General features: G+C 42.0%; 1 protein-coding gene and 1 long non-coding RNA gene across 5 annotated transcripts in view; one reads left to right on the top strand and one right to left on the bottom strand.

Moving 5' to 3' along the window:
* Positions 1–2,221: 2,221 nt before the first annotated feature.
* On the bottom strand, positions 2,222–10,699 carry LOC135558783 (uncharacterized). Its single transcript, XR_010458394.1, has 3 exons — positions 10,577–10,699; positions 10,226–10,312; positions 2,222–2,865 (listed from the first exon to the last, which is right to left on the bottom strand). It is a non-coding gene; the product is annotated as an uncharacterized LOC135558783 (long non-coding RNA).
* Positions 7,745–16,774, top strand: part of LOC135558780 (BTB/POZ domain-containing protein KCTD1) — a 21,669-nt gene continuing 12,639 nt past the window's right edge. Inside the window, exons 1-4 of one of the 4 annotated variants that reach the window (XM_064992915.1) lie at positions 7,745–8,116; positions 8,715–8,866; positions 13,693–13,871; positions 16,373–16,517. In XM_064992915.1, coding sequence (XP_064848987.1) covers positions 8,837–8,866; positions 13,693–13,871; positions 16,373–16,517 — 354 coding nt within the window. In that variant the 5' untranslated portion in view covers positions 7,745–8,116; positions 8,715–8,836. The other 3 variants (XM_064992916.1, XM_064992917.1, XM_064992914.1) reach the window with 3 other exon arrangements.

Here is a 16,774-nt window from a genome sequence, read left to right as displayed (position 1 = left end):
TGCATGAGTGCTGCTGGCACTGGGGAGCTACAGTTCATTGAGGGAGCCATGAATGCCAACATGTACTGTGACATACTGAAGCAGAGCATGATCCCCCTCCCTTCGGAGACTGGGCCGCAGGGCAGTATTCCAACATGATAACGACCCCAAACACACCTCCAAGACGACCACTGCTTTGCTAAAGAAGCTGAGGGTAAAGGTAATGGACTGGCCAAGCATGTCTGCAGACCTAAACCCTATTGAACATCTGTGGGGCATCCTCAAACGGAAGATGGAGGAGTGCAAGGTCTCTAACATCCACCAGCTCCGTGATGTCGTCATGGAGGAGTGGACGAGGACTCTAGTGGAAACCTGTGAAGCTCTGGGGAACTCTATGCCCAAGAGGGTTAAGGCAGTGCTGGAAAATGATGGTGGCCACACAAAATATTGACACTTTGGGCCCAATTTGGACATTTTCACTTAGGGGTGTACTCACTTTTGTTGCCAGCGGTTTAGACATTAATGGCTGTGTGTTGAGTTATTGAGGGGACAGCAAATTTACACTGTTAAACAAGCTGTACACTCACTTCTTTACATTGTAGCAAAGTGTCAATTCTTCAGTGTTGTCACATGAAAAGATATACTCATATTTACACAAATATGAGGGGTGTACTCACTTTTGTGATATACTGTAGAGTTGATCAGGCTGTTGATTGTGGCCTGTGGATTGTTGTCCCACTCTTCTTCAATGGCTGTGCGAAGTTGCTGGATATTGGCGGGAACTGGAACACTGTCGTACACGTCGGTCCAGAGTATCCCAAATATGCTCAATGGGTGGTGACATGTCTGGTTAGTATGGAGGCCATGGAAGAACTGGGACATTTTCAGCTTCCAGGAATTGTGTGCAGATCCTTGCGACATGGGGCTGTGCATTATCTTGCTGACACACGAGGTGATGGCAGCGGATGAATGGCATGACAATGGGCCTCAGGATCTCATTACGTTATCTCTGTGCATTCAAATTGCCATCAATAAATGCTATTGTGTTTGTTGTCCGTACCTTATGCCTGCCCATACCATAACCACACCATCATGGGGCACTCTGTTCACAATGTTGACATCAGCAAACCACTCGCCCACACAACGCCATACACGCTGTCTGACATCTGCCCGCTACAGTTGAAACCGGGATTAATCATTGAAGAGCACACTTCTCGAGCATGCCAGTGGCCATCGAATGTGAGCATTTTCCCACTGAAGTCGGTCACGACGCCAAACTGCAGTCAGGTCAAGATCCTGTTGAGGATGACGAGCATGCAGATGGGCTTCCCTGAGACGGTTTGACAGTTTGTGCAGAAATTCATCAGCTGTCAGGGTGGCTGGTCTCATACGATCCCACAGGTGAAGAAGCCAGATGTGGAGGTCCTGGGCTGGCATGGTTACATGTGGTCTGCGGTTGTGAGGCCTGTTGGACGTACCGCCAAATTCTCTAAAACGACGTTGGAGGCAGCTTAAGGTAGAAAAATGAACCTTAAAGTCTCTGGCGCAACTCTGGTGGACATTCCTGCTGTCAGCATGCCAAGTGCACTCTCCCTCAAAACTTGAGACATCTGTGGCATTGTGATTGTGTGACAAAACTGCACATTTTAGAGTGGCCTGTTATTGTCCCCAGCACAAGCTGCACCTGTGTAATAATCATGATGTTTAATCAGCTTCTTGATATGCCATACCTGTCAAGTGGATGGATTATCTTGGCAAAGGAGAAATGCTCACTAACCGGCATGTGAACAAATTTGTGCCCAACATTTTGAGAGAAAGCTTTTTATGCGTATGAAACATTTCTGGGATATTTTACTTCAGCTCATGAAACATGGAACCAACACTTTACATGTTGAGTTTATATTTTTGTTCAATATAAATAAAGTGACATTGAATAATGGGTTCGTGCTACCTCTACTCAGCTGCTCAGGTGATGAAATCCCTAATGAGCCACCAGCAAGATTTCATTTAAGATGATGGTTCTTCCAAAAAAACTAAAGTTTTATGTTAGGCAAATTATACTTTAATTTATTTCATATTGATGCCTATTTGAGATGGCAAGGGTGGCCTGGACAAGGCTTTTATCAACATTATTTGTTTATAAGGCTGATAGGCACTGTTAAATAACATTCACCAACAATGTCCGAAAAATAGCGTAAAAATTGAACAAATTGAAAATGCACCAAAACACATTTGTCCTACAGGACACCAAACTGAAAGAGGTTTATTTGTGCTATACAGAACCAATAAAGCACATCATGCATATTATACAAGAAGGAAAGGCATTATCTCAGGCATTATCTTTAATTAATTTCCTAATCTAACATTCCTCACATTTACTGTATGTAGAATCTTCAAAACTTATAGCTTCTGATGCAAAATGCCTCTCAGCAGCCGATACAACTTAGGGGGGCACAGAGATAAAACACACACCTTAAAGATCATTAGCAATTAATATTTGGGGATTCATGAAGAAAAACAGCGTAAAACACTTGTTTCATAATTCATACTATAAACAAGAAAGTCTCCCACTTCCTTAATAATTTAGAAGTAAGCTAATGTTGATTTATTCAGGAAGGTCTCTGCCACCAGCGCTGCCTGGAGTTCCCAAATTTGAATTAAAGTAGGACAGTAGCAGGCGAGTCTGTAATAACATTTGTATAATTGTATTATTGCTCTGGGCTCAGTTCATTTCCTCCTCCAGTAGCTGCGTGAAATTGTTTGATTCTGGAAACCGCCTTGAGTCTGCAGCTCTGGGGTTGGAGGGTGGTACAGGAACAGGAAGGAATGTGACACACTCTTCTTCTCTCCCTCTTTCTCTCCATCACTTTCTTTCCCCCTCTCTGTCTGACATATACACACACGCACACACACACATACAGCAACACAGATAAATAACCCTTTGTTATTCTGAGTTTCATAGTACTGCTACACTAGCTCACTTAATATCTCCATCTGTCGGGAGAATATGATTGATATCCTCACTCACCTTGTCGCTTCGGATAAATATTTTGCTGCATTTGCATGATAATGCTGGGAGACTGTGTGCATTTGGCATTTATCACATTCGTCAAATTACGCCAAAATTTGCTTTTGAACACACAATTGGCCATTTTTAGTTAACATTGGCTGCAGAATTGACCAAGTTCTACCAGTGTCAGCCATTCTAGGATAGCGGTGTCTAGGATAAAGAGTACACCTCACATATCTAGGAGAGAGAGTGCACCTCATGTTTATCCTGTAGCTCATACAGCAAGTTACAGAATGATCATAACGAGTTGCCATCTTCATCATTGGACTGTTATGCCTGCTGTTGTTGCACATTGCAATTTTGTTTGTCATTGATTTGGATTTACATTTTTTTTCTAAACGCTAATTTACAAAACCAAGACTACACCATAAGACAAACAATCAAGTTTAAGCGCCATTAGCCTGTGTAGTGCACACCTGAGACCCCAGTGGCTTAGCGACAGGAAGAGGGTGGAGAATCTCTGATTGGTTTCCTCAGGGCTCGGTTTCTCTCAGTTCCCAACCCCACATTCCCTCACTCCCGATCCCTCCCTCCCTCCTTCATCCCCCTTCCTTCTATGCAGAACAACCCAAACTCTAGTTTGATGAAACACATTTGTTTGGCTTAACTCTTACATTGCCATCACGACAGCCATATCGCGGAGGCCTCGGAGGTGTAACGTGGCCCATCAGCCATGTAGCTAATGAGAGGATATATGTAGGACTATGGGACTTCACCGGAGGACCTGTTTCCATTTGGGTCTGGCCTGCACTGCCATGTTATTAGGAAAACCTTTATTATTGTTGCCCTCTAGTGGGAACCATGTAATAGGATTACATTTTATTAGAGCCTCCCAGCATTACCCAACCAAACCCCCTCCTCCTCTTGTCTCTCCTCTCTTCCTCTTACTGCATTGTCATTACCTCTTCTGTCCACTGTGGGTGAGCTGGCTGTATGGCTGGGTTTGGGATGGGAAGAACTGGATGGATGTATGGCGCTGTGATCAGAGTATTAGTGAAGAGAGGTGCTCAGACAGACTGAAAAGGACCACTCCTGTCTACCATCGGAGAGCCACATTGTGTGAGGGTATGCTGCTATGTGTAATCATTTACTAGGATTATCCTGGTATATTCCACCATCGAAACCGTCATAAAGGGCTAAACAAAAGAGAACATTTTTTATGCAGATGCAAGTCATATCAAAAGGTTCTTCATTTTAGGTACAGTACCTTGATGATACCAAGCCCAACATACGACAACTCCACAGTACACTTTACCAAAACAAGCTAGTTGCAACAGAGCCTTCCTTCAAAGTTTTTTGTCGCAGTGCCAAAAATACTGTTTGATGATAAACTGCAGGCAGCCCCAAACTATACATGGCCATAGGGCAGGTTGAGTCAGATTCAGGAACAATTGCAACCCTCTCCAGCCCACTCCCTTACATAACCACGGGCCATTACAGGGGTGTGGTGTGCACAGAGTCATTAACGTGGTCTGAGGCTACATCACAGCAAGATCTCGCAGTATGTTCTGAATGAGGATAGCTGTGGCCACTGTTTGATTGAGTTCATTAGAACTATGGGGAGAGCTGGTGAAATCAAATCAAAGTGTATTGTCGTAGAATGAAAGAGCCATGGGCATACTGACTGAGGGAAAGGGAGATCAAGCCACCAGTACGCACTAGTCTGACCTAAAGATTCAAGAAGAACAAATTAACTTCTCACTGATGACACATTCAGAAGCTATGAGGAATTCAGCAAGTGAAAACTCAAAGTTTAGTTTAATATAAATATATTTTGGAAAGAACTCGACCAATAAAAAGAGTGCCATCTGCCTCAAAAAGGGAACAAGTGGTATAGTATTTGTGAGATAAAATGAATACAGACAAAGAAACCATGGATTTGTATAACTGTGGTTCAGTTGAATGTTTTCCAGAGAGTTGGAAAGTAACTCAAGCCTCCATACAGGGCATGCATGTATAACCTTAGGCATGATGTCATCAGGCACTGTTGCCAGGCTAGGTTTGTTTGGGGCGAAATAACATCTGCAAGCTATTTCACTAATTTGTCCACCAAAATAAAGCTTTGACAGGGCTCTCCCGCTGTTGGAGCAGCTAGGTTCTATTCCAAGTAAAACATACCCCACAACCAGAGTATTAGAACAATGGAATTGTTTCTGGCCCCCGAACACCAAGCAAGAGTATTCAAAAATCACCATTGGCGAGCTGGTTTTCGTTTCTACAACATCTAATGGTATATCTTTAATACTGAATTCGGAGGGCCGCATTGTGACTTGGCTCCATTAGTGTGGAAAATGGGGAACGTATGAGATTGAGGCCTTGGGTGCTCTCAGTTTTGCTACAGTTTGTCAGCCTGATTGCAAAGATAGAAAATAATATGTATAAATAAAAAGTGCAGGAGGATGGGGGAAATAGAAAATGCAAGGCTTGGCGTTTGTGCGCCAGCCGGCAACCTCCAGGGCAAATAACTCCATTGTAACACTTTAGTCCTATGTTTGTTTTCCCCTGGGACACGTTGGTCAAACAGTGGAAAGCTAAAAAAATAAAAAATAAAAATAATGCTTTGTTCTGGATGTGTTAAGAATGGCTGGCCCTGGCCGTTCCTCAAAAGCAATCTCTGGTGATGATCTCTTTAGGATGCAATGGGCAGACGAACACTCTTTAGATCTTGGACTTTCAGAGTTGGTCAGTGGCCAATTTGCTACAGTTGGTCATTTGCGCGATACAGCCTCAGCCAGAGGGAATGGTTACGAGGGGCCAAACTATGAGTGACATGGAGTACATCAAATTATCTGCACAGGCCTACTCCATCCTGGATACTGTGGTTCTCTTGTTTCCTACATTCTGTTTGTCCACACAGACCATGGTATGATGACTACATCTAGCATGTTTGAGTATATGGGAAACTGAAAAAGTAACTGCCTAAACTGCTATCTTCAAACAATCACTATTCATAAGATTTGTATCCATGGGTCACTCACTTGTTACACAAATGCAACCATCTTCTCTGTAGTGTTAGTGTTTTGAATGGCTTAGTTCAGGAAGGACATACACAGCAGTTGACATTATGTATCAATTAATGCATATTATTTGAAACCTGTGAAGGTGAATATTGCCCCCTAGTAAAGGTGCCATAATACCCATAAAACCTAGTGGTCAAACAGGGAAATGGTTCCAATAATTTTTCCACCATTCATTTTTTCCATAGTGGATTTTAGAAACACTTCAAATAAGGGCTGTGTTTTGTGTAGGCTTATCCTGGCAGGGTGTTTTGATAACCAAATCTCTCTCGGACAAAGTCATTTATCAATATATTCGGCTCTATTTACTTTCAGATTTGAAAATGTTAATTAGCATCAAAGTAGACATCATGCAAAACTACAAATCCCTGCATGTCATTCCTAGCTGACACCTTTGCTAACAGGTACTGTGTTCCTGTAAAACCTGCACAATACAGGTAACAGAATTGTCCATTTAAAACAATGTTGCCGATTTATTCATTACTACATTTAGCTAACAGATAGTTAATCCAGAGATTATTACCTTTGCCTCGATTCGGCAGTCTTGTCCAGATCATCGTGGCATTTTTAGTTGTGATAGGCACGTTAGCAGCTAATTAGCACAGGTGAATATTGATAAGTCGCCTTGTCCTAGAGAGATGTACATGGTTATCAAAACCTCACGCCAGGGTAAACACAGCCCTTATTTGAAGTGTTTCTAAAATTCCCTGTGGGAAAATAATCGGAACCATTTCCGTTTGACCGCTAGGTTTTATGGGCATTATGACTCATACTGTGGTACTCTATAGATTTGCATAGATGTAAGCGCTCTTTATTCCCCATTCAGAGCAGCCAGTGCTTTTAACAGCAGGTGGCGAAAGAGAGGATGGAAGCATTTCTAAATGTTATTCTTGTGTTTATTTGTAACAGGGGGGTTTGTGTGTTCAACAGCAGTACATGGGAGACAAATAAACAGGTGCACTGTTGAACTTATCAGGCATGTGGCTCTGTTAGAGTGAAAAGCCATGTAAAATATATGGACATCCTTAAAATGACTGTACAACCAGGTAACAAAAATATGTATATTTTGCATTATGTATAAATCAATGAACGGAAGAATTTAGAACTTCAGTTTAGCTGTCAGTATGCCACCGTTTGAAATTAAAAGCTTCAACATTCCAGGGCTCGGTTTTTTCAAAAGCATTTTAAGGCTAAATTCATCCGGATATATGGTTCTAACGATTAACTTAACTTAAAATGCGAAACCGGGCCCTGAGATGATGCATGGTTGAACATTTGAAATGAGCTCGTGCATAAACCCCAGGCGCTGATTCAGACTTGATTGGGGCAAGGCTGCAAGTGCTTATTTATATAACTATGTAGGTTAGGAAGTTGGCCGAAGGGAATTGGGGAGGGGTCGATTTACCATTAGAATTAATCCTTTGATTAACGTTTATTGTAAATCAAGTTGTTTGACGTTGTGACCATTTATGTTCGAGCTCCAGAACATTTAACAAAAATACACGTTAAAAAATAAAATGTTCAGAAGACAACCAACAATCTATATAATTATCACCATCTGCTGCTTTTCCTTCCTGGCAAAGAAACACTCCGTCCATTTGCAGAAATCGCCTGCGGGAACGTTACATCAAAACTAATCATGACGATTAAAATCAGCTTTGCTGTGCGAGAGGAAGCCAATATGGAAGTTTGAGACAGGCGTTAGGATGTTGTATGCCGAAAAAAAATGCATGATTTTTTTTCCCTCAAGATTTTATGAAGAAATATAAAATAAATGTTCCATAAAGGCCGACGCACTGTTGTAGTGATGTTTTTTGCTAGGAGTTTTATTCTGCAGATTGGTTTAGACTGGGGTAGAGACATGAGCTAATTGTATCCTGATCTTTGCCTTGAGGGGTTTGGAGCCCTGGAGCAAGTATTCTCTGTATTTTGTTCTGTCTACCTTAGCCAAGCTATTGCATTTCTCACTGGTGTAGGAAGGGAAGCAGATCGCAGGCGAAATCTGAGGGAAAGGATTCTCAAATATACTTTATGCCCATCCATGTTTCAGGTAAGCGGATATTTATTGGGTTTGCTATTATTTCCGAGGCTGGTTTGACTGGGACTTTCAAGGCGCAGACGCTTTTACGCATGTGCCAGGCGATGAGCGCCACAGTAACACTTAACCACTTCCTGGATATTGTTAGGTGTAAAACAACTATTTTTCTGTACCTGTCGACGAATGACAGTTTATATTTGTATTTTCACGGAATTTTACGACCTTTGTTCAGAAAACACCATAGCTATCGGTCCGTGTGAATTTGCTCCTGGCGCATTGTTTCAGCCCGAACACATCGTCGCCGTTTTCCCCGTCGGACATCGTCACACACAAACTGAGTTTAGACATTTCGATAGAAAAAGCCTCTTCGTTTGTCCTAAACCAGTTTCATTTCCTGAGTGCCCCAGATCTGGCTAATGAAAGACGCCATTGTGGAGCAATTTTGCCGGAGGGTTTTTATTTTGTAAGACAGGAGGTACCTATTTTACACACGTCAATGCAAATTCTGTGAATAATGCATTTGTGTTTGGCGTCGTTTTGTAACGAGAACCATATCTATGTAAACCAAGAGACAATGCAGGCTACAGTATCTTCCTTTTGCTTCCCATAGATCTCTTGCGGGGCTGACCTATACCCGTGCGCAGGGAATTCCACGGTACAGAGGTGCCACTGCAAATATTTAGATACTCCCTGGCGGAAGTCTGGATCTATGTTTGCATCTTTGTAGCTGTGATGTTATGGAGACAAAACATGATATATATGGTTAGTATGAGTTTACAAATTCGAATTTTAGGAATGATATTCATCCACAATGGTTAACACATTACTAGCGAGATGTATGGTTGCGCATCAGGATGTGGCCACAATGGCTATGTACACTATGCAACTTTTTGAACTTGACATTTCTCAATCAAAATCTAACTGTTTACAGGCTGCTGGTGGTATATTTCCACCCTTTTAATGCCAAAAAGTAAAACGCGCACACGCTAACATTTTAATTAATCCTATTCCCTACTTGAGTGAAATGCGTGGCTCTATGAGCATTCACTGGAGGGCGCTGTTATGATGAGCAACATTCGCATCTGTGCGTAAAAGGGCACCATTGCTCAATGTGCTTCGTGTGTGTGTGTGTGTGTCATTAGTCACACATTATAGTGTCTCCAAATGTACGAGAGAACCTTTAACAATATTTGGATGATTAAAACAGGACTCAACAGCAGGCTGAAAAGATTCATACCATAATGCTTACTTGTGCATGCAACTGTTTGTGTCTGTGTGAACAACAAACAAAAAAGTAACATTTGTTGAAAACTAAACACAGAAACTGAGTGCAGTCCAACAACTAATCTTTGATTCATTGTGCCAACTCCAGATTTGTTTCAATGTGGATTTGGTCAACACAATTACACCAGACTAGGATAAACAAGAGTCACTTGAGACAGAACTATTTGTTTAGACTTAAAATATGCAAGAACACTGAACCACTAACAAATGGTAGATCATTTTTGTATCCACACAGCAATGTGGTTGGCCTACATTATTCAAAATGGCAACAGGTGGGAAGACTGACTTGCAGGAGTTCTGAAAGGAAAAGAGATGAAGAGAATGGGATGTAGTATATCAGTCCACACACATGTAACTGCCAAAATAATGGAAAAAATTGAGTAAATGAGACTATTGACTACAGGTGTGGTTCCTGAGTTAAGCAATTAACATCCCATCATGCTTAGCGTTATGTATAAAAATGCTGTTCAGGCCATTATTTTGGCTGCCATGGCTATGCCCCATCCACAGGGCATGAGTAGTCACTCAATGGTTTGATCAGCATGAAAACAATGTAAACCATATGCCATTGTCATCTGTCACCAGATCTCAACCCAATTTGACACTTATGGGAGATTCTGGAGAGGTGCCTGAGACGGTGTTATCAATGAACAAAACACCAACTGATAAAGTTTCCCAGAATAATGGTGTCGCATTCCTACAATAGAGTTCGACACTTGTAGACTACCAAGGTGCATTAAAGCTGTTGTGGCCCAACACCCTATTTTAAGACCCTTTATGTTGGCGTTCTTGCGATGCCTTGCAGTGTTAGTTGTCAGGTTCTACTGATGATCTTACCACCTGGGTGTCCTGGTCTGTGCCGTTTCGATGTGTACTGTAAGAGTTGAAGTGTTCTCCTGCTGTTTGAAAGTAGGAGTAGTCAACCTGAAAAAGAATCCACAGGAAATGGTTTTAATTGGAGTTGGGATGAAATGGTTGTGCTACATGTATTGAATCCCATTCTTTTTCCTCCTCTCTCGCTCCATGACACACACACACACACACATTTTTCATGATTCTTCGAAGCAGATTCTCCACTCCATCCACCTTCATGATGGCAAGGCTTTGAGGACAGCCAATTCCAGCGAGCTGGTTTTCAGAACTTTCTACACATACCATCTTCCACAAATTAGTCAGGGAACAAATTACCTGCATTCTGAGTATGATCCCACGCACTTTGCCGGCTGCTGTACACAGGTTTCCCTTTTGAAGAGCAGCCGTGTGATTTCTCCCTCTCTGTTCGCCCCGCGGGCCCCTCTGCCTTCTGCGAGAGGGATTCTGGAGTTGAATTTTAAAACTATGTACGGCTGCCTGCGCTTATCAGCCTGTGCACAAACGAACTGCATGCAAATCAGGGCAGGATCACACACCACAGTCTAGGCCTGCACTCAAAGGCAGGCTTAATTGCTAATTGGGTATCTAGGTGTGAAACCCACACTGCCAAAACTGAGAAGTAAAAACATGGATGTTTTAAGGCTAGTTGTGTTTTTTTTTTTTTATGAAATTATTTTTAAAATACAGATTTTTAAAATGAGTGGATTTGATTTCCTGAACGTTATAGGAAAATAACCCAGGAGAGTATAGTGTGTGTCAATACTTCATGTAGTTTGGATTCTGTTTGGTAAACAACTACAATGAGGGGTCAGATGTTGTGGATTTAATGTTACCATCTTGTGTGTATTATGATCTTTTCGCAGTGCTGTTATGGAAAATGTTGGATAGGAATATATCCTCCCTTTCTGCTTTTTGAAAGATAAAAAATAATTGCCTGTGTATCTCTGATATGCCATTAGATTAGATCTAGAAGGGACTTTGAAGTCTACATATTTCTGGTATGGGCCAAGACCACACTGCTTTATAGAGGGAGGAACCTTTTGGACTGTGTGTGGATGGTAGGTTCCGGTAGGAACTAGGAAGGGCACCTGCGTAATTGTTAATAAGAAAAGAGATTCGGCTAAATAAATAACCATAACCGACACATTGCAAAAAACAAAGTGGAAATGTGTCCATAACATTGAGCAACATTATCCAGCTAGTTTATGTAAAATGGGTGGGTGTCACTGTTTTTAATTTGCCTATCAAATCTACACTACAATCTTAACAGCCCTACTGAATACAGCCCATTGTTCTGTGCAAATAATAATCATGTATTCAACTTGTATGGCGCTATTCACGACGTAAATAAATATCAAAGCGTTGTAAAGCAACAACAAAAACGCTGTTTAAAAAGAAATCGACGGTTAATAAGAGGCTGAAGGTTGAGAGTTCATGGCTTGATTGAGGTCAGCGGAGGGCGTACGTACGCTATCAATAGTATCAGTGTCTTCTTTATGTGCTTAAACTGCTCTATGGGCAGTGTGCTGTGGAGACTAAAAGGGTCGGGGAAAGGTTAAGCGTTCATCCGGGATCGCCAATGCCCTGGGGGCTAGTGTGTGTGTTTTAATCTAGAACCGAAACACGAGGTCTATGTTGCATTTTGATGATGTACTTTGGTTAGTCACGGAATACTTTGCCCTGTTATAGTGTTACAATAGTTACTGAGCTTTGTTTTTTTTTACCAAGGACCTGTTGTTGCCAGACATCTGGACAAGGTTTAGTTTCAGATGCAGGCTAAATGGAAAAGTAATGTTCAGGCTACATGGTAGTGTTAGAGAGGCAGCTGGAAACAAAGGATGGCGAAGAATGGAAAGGGAAAAGGCCAGGGCGCAAATCCAGATCTGCGTCATTTTGGGGATATGCTGCGCTTTTGGGGTGGTCCACTTTATAGAGTACACCTTAGCAGACGCGAAATTCTGCGGTAAATGTGACAATACCTTCCTTTATAACAGCGACAACCCTAAAAACCCAGGGGCAACAGGATGAACATGCTGTCGGGGGGCTTTGACTTATCCCAACAACCATTGCAAAAGCGGCACATTTGACTGTCTGCCACAGAAGCATCGCTCTTGTTTATGGTGTGCTTGCTGCCCTTCACGTCTCTGGAGTCTGTAGGTTGAAACCGACAGCATCTCCAGCTCGAAGCCTGTTTTTAGTGCGCCAGGTTCGATAATGGAAGCAACAGATATCATGGATTTAACACCTCAGAAACCGAGAAAGCACCCGCATCCAATCAATTCCGTGGATGAGTCCGTAGTACACGCTTCCCTGAAACGAATCTCAATGCGAACAGGAGCGGAATGCGGGGACGCTCAGTTCATGTACTCAAGAAGCAATCCCTTACCTGCAGTATCACTAAAGCAGAATGATAATGCTGTGTCTTCATCGTCAGCGCAGGTAACATACATGTATTTAGTCCAATTCGTTTCCACTTGTGAATACTCTCTGTAGATGCTTTGTTTTATGTCGGTTGCCTAGCCACCAACTGTGGAAGTTGTTGGATTTATTTGGTGTGAATCAATGCAATTGTTTTGTATTCATTTCCCCACGTTGATAAATTCAGATAAGCAGAGCTAATGTCATTTAAAACGTAATCTAAAGTTTTAATTTAAGGTGTTCTAAATCTCTTGGTCATTATTACTTAATTCAAATTAGAACATCTACATTTCTCACTCCAATGACAATGTTTGCATATTGTGCAGAGATAGACGTTCTGTATTTTTTTTCTTATTGGCTCAGAGGAGGGTCTTGAACTTGTGATTGGGAAACTCAATTTGTTCTGTGTGCCATTTAGAGATATTGCCAGCTAATTGTGTTTTTGGGTTAGCAGGGAACATTTCTAAATCTTATTACATTATTCAAATCTAGACTGATTATTGCAATGTGTGAGATTGCTGCTCCAAATTGATTTGATTTTGAAAGATGATTATGCCCAACAGATATGGAATGTTGTGCTTGGTAACATTCAGGTCAAGGTCAGGAAATACTAGGCTAGTGTAACACAGAGCTATATGTATATTATCCCAGTCCTGACTTAACAGAGGGTGTTCGACTGTGGCCAACTATTTGACTGCAACTTTTTTTCAGAATGATGACAAGAATATTGTCTGGCCAATCAAAGTCCTGCAATGTTGCTATGATGAATTCTTCATTTCAGGTTTAGTTTAAAATGTATCCTTTTTAACAGGTGTGCACTAACACACACACACTTCCTGTTTGGTGTAAATGTAACCGTTTTGACTGGAGTTTGTGCTGTTCAGTCAACATTTATCAATGGAAGAAAATATACATTTACATATAATGAACAAATCCTTTTGAATGTATATTCAATCTGTGCTGTCCACCATATTGCTAATCATTAACATGATTTGTCTACTTGTTTGTGACAGGATAACCGTTCCAGCATGTCCAGGCCAATGATCACCAGATCGCCAGCGTCCCCCCTGAGTAACCAGGGCATCCCGACACCCGCCCAGCTCACCAAGTCCAACGCCCCTGTGCACATCGACGTGGGCGGACACATGTACACCAGCAGTCTGGCCACGTTAACCAAGTACCCAGAGTCCAGGCATGTGACGGCTCTGCTATTGATACAGTTCCTCAATTACAATAGAGTAAAGCTATGTCTTTGTTTGAGCGCTTTTGGTACACAGTGCGAAAGAGTGGTTTTTTTTAAAATCTGTGTTGTTCGTTTGTGGTTCTGGAGGGTGTTTGGGATGATTCGGGGGTTGAAAGGGAAATGACGATGTAGATGGTAGCCTAGCCCCTCGTTTCAGCCATGTTCATCTGCATTGGCTCTCTTACTGCTTAAAGATGCCGTCTGGGATCTTAAGCACAACAAATTCCGAACGTATCATACGAATTGCAATTAAAATAATAATAATCATTTTGGGACGTAACATATACAAAATGGATGACGTAGTACATAAACTTTGGCTCGTGAACATCACTTTCAAAAGTGCTGGCTGAAACTATACAAAAGTTCTGCAGAATTACTTTAATGTCAACCTCTGACGGTGCAGCCCGGACAAATGTCAAAGTTCATCCAATCACAAAGATGCAGCACTCAAATGGATGAATGAGTTGGGAAAGACTGGATGCAAAACACAGGGCTTGATATTACTGAGTGTTTCAATACAGTGATTACAATCCATCATAGCAATACTTCCCCACTGTACTTCCCCACTGTACCAAATACAAAATGGCCTCCTTTTTTTCAAACCTGCCCCGGAGATATTTTGAGAAGTAAGCATTTGCATGGCTCAAAAGTCCAAACTGCAGACAAAACCAGCTCAGTAATTCTGACAGATGTCCCAGCAGCAGTAAAGGGCACGGAACCATCTGGAGGCAAAAGGGCCACGCTGAAGCCTGGGGCCGGGCCGGGCGCCACCCCGCCTCAGGCTCCTCTCTACCAGCTGGCCCTGACCCCTCCATCAGACCAACAGGACCGCTTCATTTCTCTTTCCCTCTGATTCTATCGCTCTCTACCTGTCTTTGTCTGTTTCTCTCTCTCGCACCGTCGCTCTCTTTCACACTGTCTCTGTCTGCGTGCATGGAGCAGAGTAATGTCTGCATCACTCAACAAAGGCGTGAAAGAAATCAAACACTGAGCTCACCCACATCCAGTGAGTCATAGCACATGATGCACAGTGTTGCTGTCCTCAGTACTGTCATCTGCTCAACAACTCAACTCAAGAATAGAAGCAGTTTGTTGGGTCCCATAACATATGATTTTTTTGAACATGCATTGGAAGGGGAAGAAAATGTCCTAATCTACACATTGGCTAGATTAGCAACTGAGAATTGAATCATCAAGCATTTTGTTCCAAGTCGCATGTATATTGATCTGTCTCTCTCTCATTTCAATTTCAATTGAAGGGCTTTATTGGCATGGGAATCATGCGTTTACATTGCCAATGCAAGTGAAATAGATAATAAACGAAAATGAACAGTAAACAATACAATCGCAAAAGTTCCAAAATAATAGACATATCAAATGTTATATTGTCTATATACAGTGTTGTAATGATGTGCAAATTGTTAAAGTACAAAAGGGAAAATATCTACAATTTTCTTGTGGCAACAGGTCACAAATCTTGCTGCTGTGATTGCACACTGGTATTTCACCCAGTAGATATGGGAGTTTATCCAAATTGAATTTGTGGGTGTGTAATCTGGGGGAAATATGTGTGTCCAAATGGTCATACATTTGGCAGGAGGTTAGGAAGTACAGCTCAGTTTCCACCTAATTTTTTTGGGCAGTGTGCACATAGCCTGTCTTCTCTTGAGAGCCAGGTCTGCCTTCTCAATAGCAAGGCTATGCTTACTGAGTCTGTACATAGTCAAGGCTTTCCTTCATTTGGGGTCAGTCACAGTGGTCAAGTATTCTGCCACTACTCTCTGTTTAAGCGAAATAGCATTTAGTTTGCTCTATTTTTTTGTATATTATTTCCAATGTGTCAAGTAATTATCTCTTTTGTTTTCTCATGATTTGGTTGGGTCTAATTGTGTTGCTGTCCTGGGGCTCTGTGGGGTCTGTTTGTGTTTGTGAACAGAGCCCCAGTACCAGATTGCTTAGGGGCTCTTCTCCAGGTTAATTTCTCTGTAGGTGATGGCTTTGTTATGGAAGGTTTGGGAATCGCTTCCTTTTAGGTGGTTGTAGAATTTAACGGCTCTTTTCTGGATTTTGATCATTAGCGGCCTAATTCTGCTCTGTATGCATTATTTGGTGTTTTAGTTTGTTCACCGAGCATATTCTTGCAGACATTTTTGCAGAATTCTGCATGCAGTCTCGATTTGGTGTTTGTCCCATTTTGTGAATTCTTGGTTGGTGATCGGATCCCAGACCTCACAACCTTAAAAGGGCAATGGGTTCTATAACTGATTCAAGTATTTTTAACCAGATCCGAATTGGTATGTCCAATTTTATGTTCCTTTTGATGGCATAGAAGGCTCTCTCAATTTCAATTTAAGGGCTTTATTGGCTTGGGAAACATATGTTAACATATCTCTCTCTGTGTTTCTCTCTCTCTCTCTCTCTGTGTGTGTTTTCTTTGTGCCTCTCTCTAGAATCGGCCGTCTCTTTGATGGCACAGAGCCCATAGTGTTGGACAGTCTGAAGCAGCACTACTTCATTGACAGGGACGGACACATGTTCCGCTACATCCTCAACTTCCTCAGGACTTCCAAGCTCCTCATCCCAGACGACTTCAAAGTGAGTGTCTGACTGTCCCCTCCACTGTAGCGTCCAATCATCTGGTCAAACCCCAGAGCGCTAGTATATAGAGAGTGTATGGCTCTAGTCAGCATTTGTGAAAAAAGCTGATTTATTTTCTTTTTTTGCGTGGCCAAGCCTGAACACCGGGGGAATTATATGGTGTTCTCTCCATTGACGCTTCGAGGATGTGAGTGAAATAAATTAAGAACCAACAAACATGCTGGACACATTAGTGTCTGTAGACTTTATGACAG

The sequence above is a fragment of the Oncorhynchus masou genome, chromosome 17 (genome assembly GCF_036934945.1).
Source record: "Oncorhynchus masou masou isolate Uvic2021 chromosome 17, UVic_Omas_1.1, whole genome shotgun sequence".
In the NCBI taxonomy this organism is placed as follows: Eukaryota; Metazoa; Chordata; class Actinopteri; order Salmoniformes; family Salmonidae; genus Oncorhynchus; species Oncorhynchus masou.
This window is presented reverse-complemented; position numbering and strand designations above follow the sequence as displayed.